A 2,202-nucleotide genomic window follows, 5' to 3' on the forward strand; every position below is an offset into this window, starting at 1 on the left:
TAAAATATAAAATGAATATAAAAATTAATATTTTTTGTTATTTATTTTAAATAAAATGTTTTTTTTTTTTTTTCTTGAATAAAATATATCTTTAAATTTTTTTTTTTTTTTTTTTTAAGTAAAATGACTTTTATATAAAATAAAAAAAATTTTATATAAAAATAAAAAAATTATAATAATAATTTTTTTTACTTTTCAAATTAAAATATTATTTCATTAATAAAAAAATCTAAAAAAATAAAAATATAAAATTTCTTGATGATATTTTCATATCCATAAAACAATAGGAGAACTGGCATAATCTTATTCTCCTTATCTTGATTTTTCAATGTTTTCTTTTTCTAATTCGTATAAAGAGGCGGCTTAATCTCTTAAATAAATTTCAGGTCTATACATTAATCTCATTGGTCTACCAATTTGTACAAAACCTAAAGTTAATTTATCTCTATTACTTAAGGCATTCCAACATCCATTAATTAGTCCCTTTTTTTGTAAAAAATATATTAAAAAAGACGAAATAATAAACTTTTAAAATACTTTGATAAAATAAAGACATGGAGGTGAAAAAAATAATAAAGCGACAATCATACTTGCTTTATTATTTGCTATTGATCTACTTCTTAATCTCGCATCTTATAATCTAAAATTATGGTTTTGAATTAATATTAAATATTAAATTATTTTTTTATTTTTTATTTTTTTTTATCTATATTATATTTTACAATGCATAATTTACAAGTTTCTTCATAGAATCTTAAGGAGGAATGTTTTAACGGGTTTATGAAAGTAATACATTTTCAAATTTTGGTTTTTAGAAATCGTAAACCATTTTTAATTAATAATTACTTTTTGTTATATATAAAAAAAATACAATAAATTAATATTTCAAATTAAATTAAATATATCATTATATAATAAATAATTATATATATATATATATATATTTATATATATATTTTATATATATATTTTCCTATATTTCTAATTTTTTTTTATTTATTGATTTTTATTTTGTCTTATTATGTTTTTTAAAGTTATTTTAATATATTTTTTTTTATAATGTTTTTTATAATATAAAATATAATTTTATATATATATATATTTACATTTAAATTAAATAATATTTTTTTTTTTTTTTTTTAATATTTTATAAAAAAATATTATATTTTATATTAACTTATTTTTTTATATTTACATTTATATTTTTTTTTTTAAATAAAATATTTTTTTTTTTATTTTTTACTCTTAAAAATCTTTTAAAACTGAATATTAAAATGTTCTTTTTTATATTTTTTTTTGATTTTTATTAAATAATATAAATTTATATTATTTTTCAACTATTTATATAAGAATTATATATTTATTAATTTTACTTTTTAAAAAAATAAAAATAAAAATGTAATTATATAATCAATTTTCAATTTTATATATAAAAAATACAAAACAAATTCAAAAAATTCAAAGAAAAAATTAAAATGAAAAAAGTTTTGCCAGAATTTAACTTAAATTAAGTAAATAATTATCTTTAAGAAAATAAATTATCAAATAAAAATAATTTTATATACACGACTTAATAAACAAATAATTAAAACGGAAATATATAATAATCAATTAATAAAATATAATAAATAAGTCAAGCATAAAGTAGCATAACCTCTCCATTTTCCACTTGTACAAAATCCAATATAAATAGTATTAGTATTTCATCCAAAAGATTTTTAATTAAAGATTCATAAATAAACTAATTAGCCTCCCTATAAATAGTGTAAAATTAAAAATATTAACATTTTTTAGAAATTTAAAATCAAAGAGTATTTTTTATTTAAAAAAAATAATATTTTTATTAAATAATTAAATTTAATAAAAGAAGTTAAAATAATAATCCATATTAGAAAAATCTGAAAACAAATACAAAGAAGTAAATATAAAGATCTAAAATACAAAAGCTTAATTAATAAAATCTTAACAAATAATAAATGAATCTAAAAGTATGAATAAAAAATATACTAATTAATAAAATTCATCTTCTTAAAATTTTAGTTTTTAACATTTCAAAAAAAAAAGAGCTTATATAAAAAAAACAATAACAAAAGCATGTTTATTTTATTTTTTAAAAAAAAAACTCAAACGATAAAATATATAAAAAATTATCTTTTTCATTAAATAAGAAATAAAATAACATAAATTCACCAAATCAATCAC

General features: G+C 13.4%; 1 protein-coding gene across 1 annotated transcript, besides 5 other annotated features; it reads right to left on the reverse strand. All coding sequences in view use genetic code 6, as the record gives it.

Annotated features, from left to right (window-relative positions):
• Positions 1 to 128: 128 nt before the first annotated feature.
• Positions 129 to 170: a microsatellite.
• An 82-nt stretch (positions 171 to 252) lies between these two features.
• Positions 253 to 829, reverse strand: IMG5_075220 (hypothetical protein; the record flags this gene model as incomplete). Its single annotated transcript, XM_004036595.1, has 3 exons — positions 253 to 483; positions 538 to 640; positions 723 to 829. The coding sequence occupies 3 exons, from the start codon at positions 827 to 829 to the stop codon at positions 268 to 270; spliced, it is 426 nt and encodes a 141-aa protein (XP_004036643.1). The 3' UTR covers positions 253 to 267.
• Positions 830 to 899: 70 nt separating this feature from the next.
• Positions 900 to 969: a microsatellite.
• A 191-nt stretch (positions 970 to 1,160) lies between these two features.
• Positions 1,161 to 1,207: a microsatellite.
• Positions 1,208 to 1,451: 244 nt separating this feature from the next.
• Positions 1,452 to 1,484: a microsatellite.
• Positions 1,485 to 1,507: 23 nt separating this feature from the next.
• Positions 1,508 to 1,543: a microsatellite.
• Positions 1,544 to 2,202: the final 659 nt, after the last annotated feature.

Source organism: Ichthyophthirius multifiliis (assembly GCF_000220395.1).
Source record: "Ichthyophthirius multifiliis unplaced genomic scaffold scaff_1120509250461, whole genome shotgun sequence".
In the NCBI taxonomy this organism is placed as follows: domain Eukaryota; phylum Ciliophora; class Oligohymenophorea; order Hymenostomatida; genus Ichthyophthirius; species Ichthyophthirius multifiliis.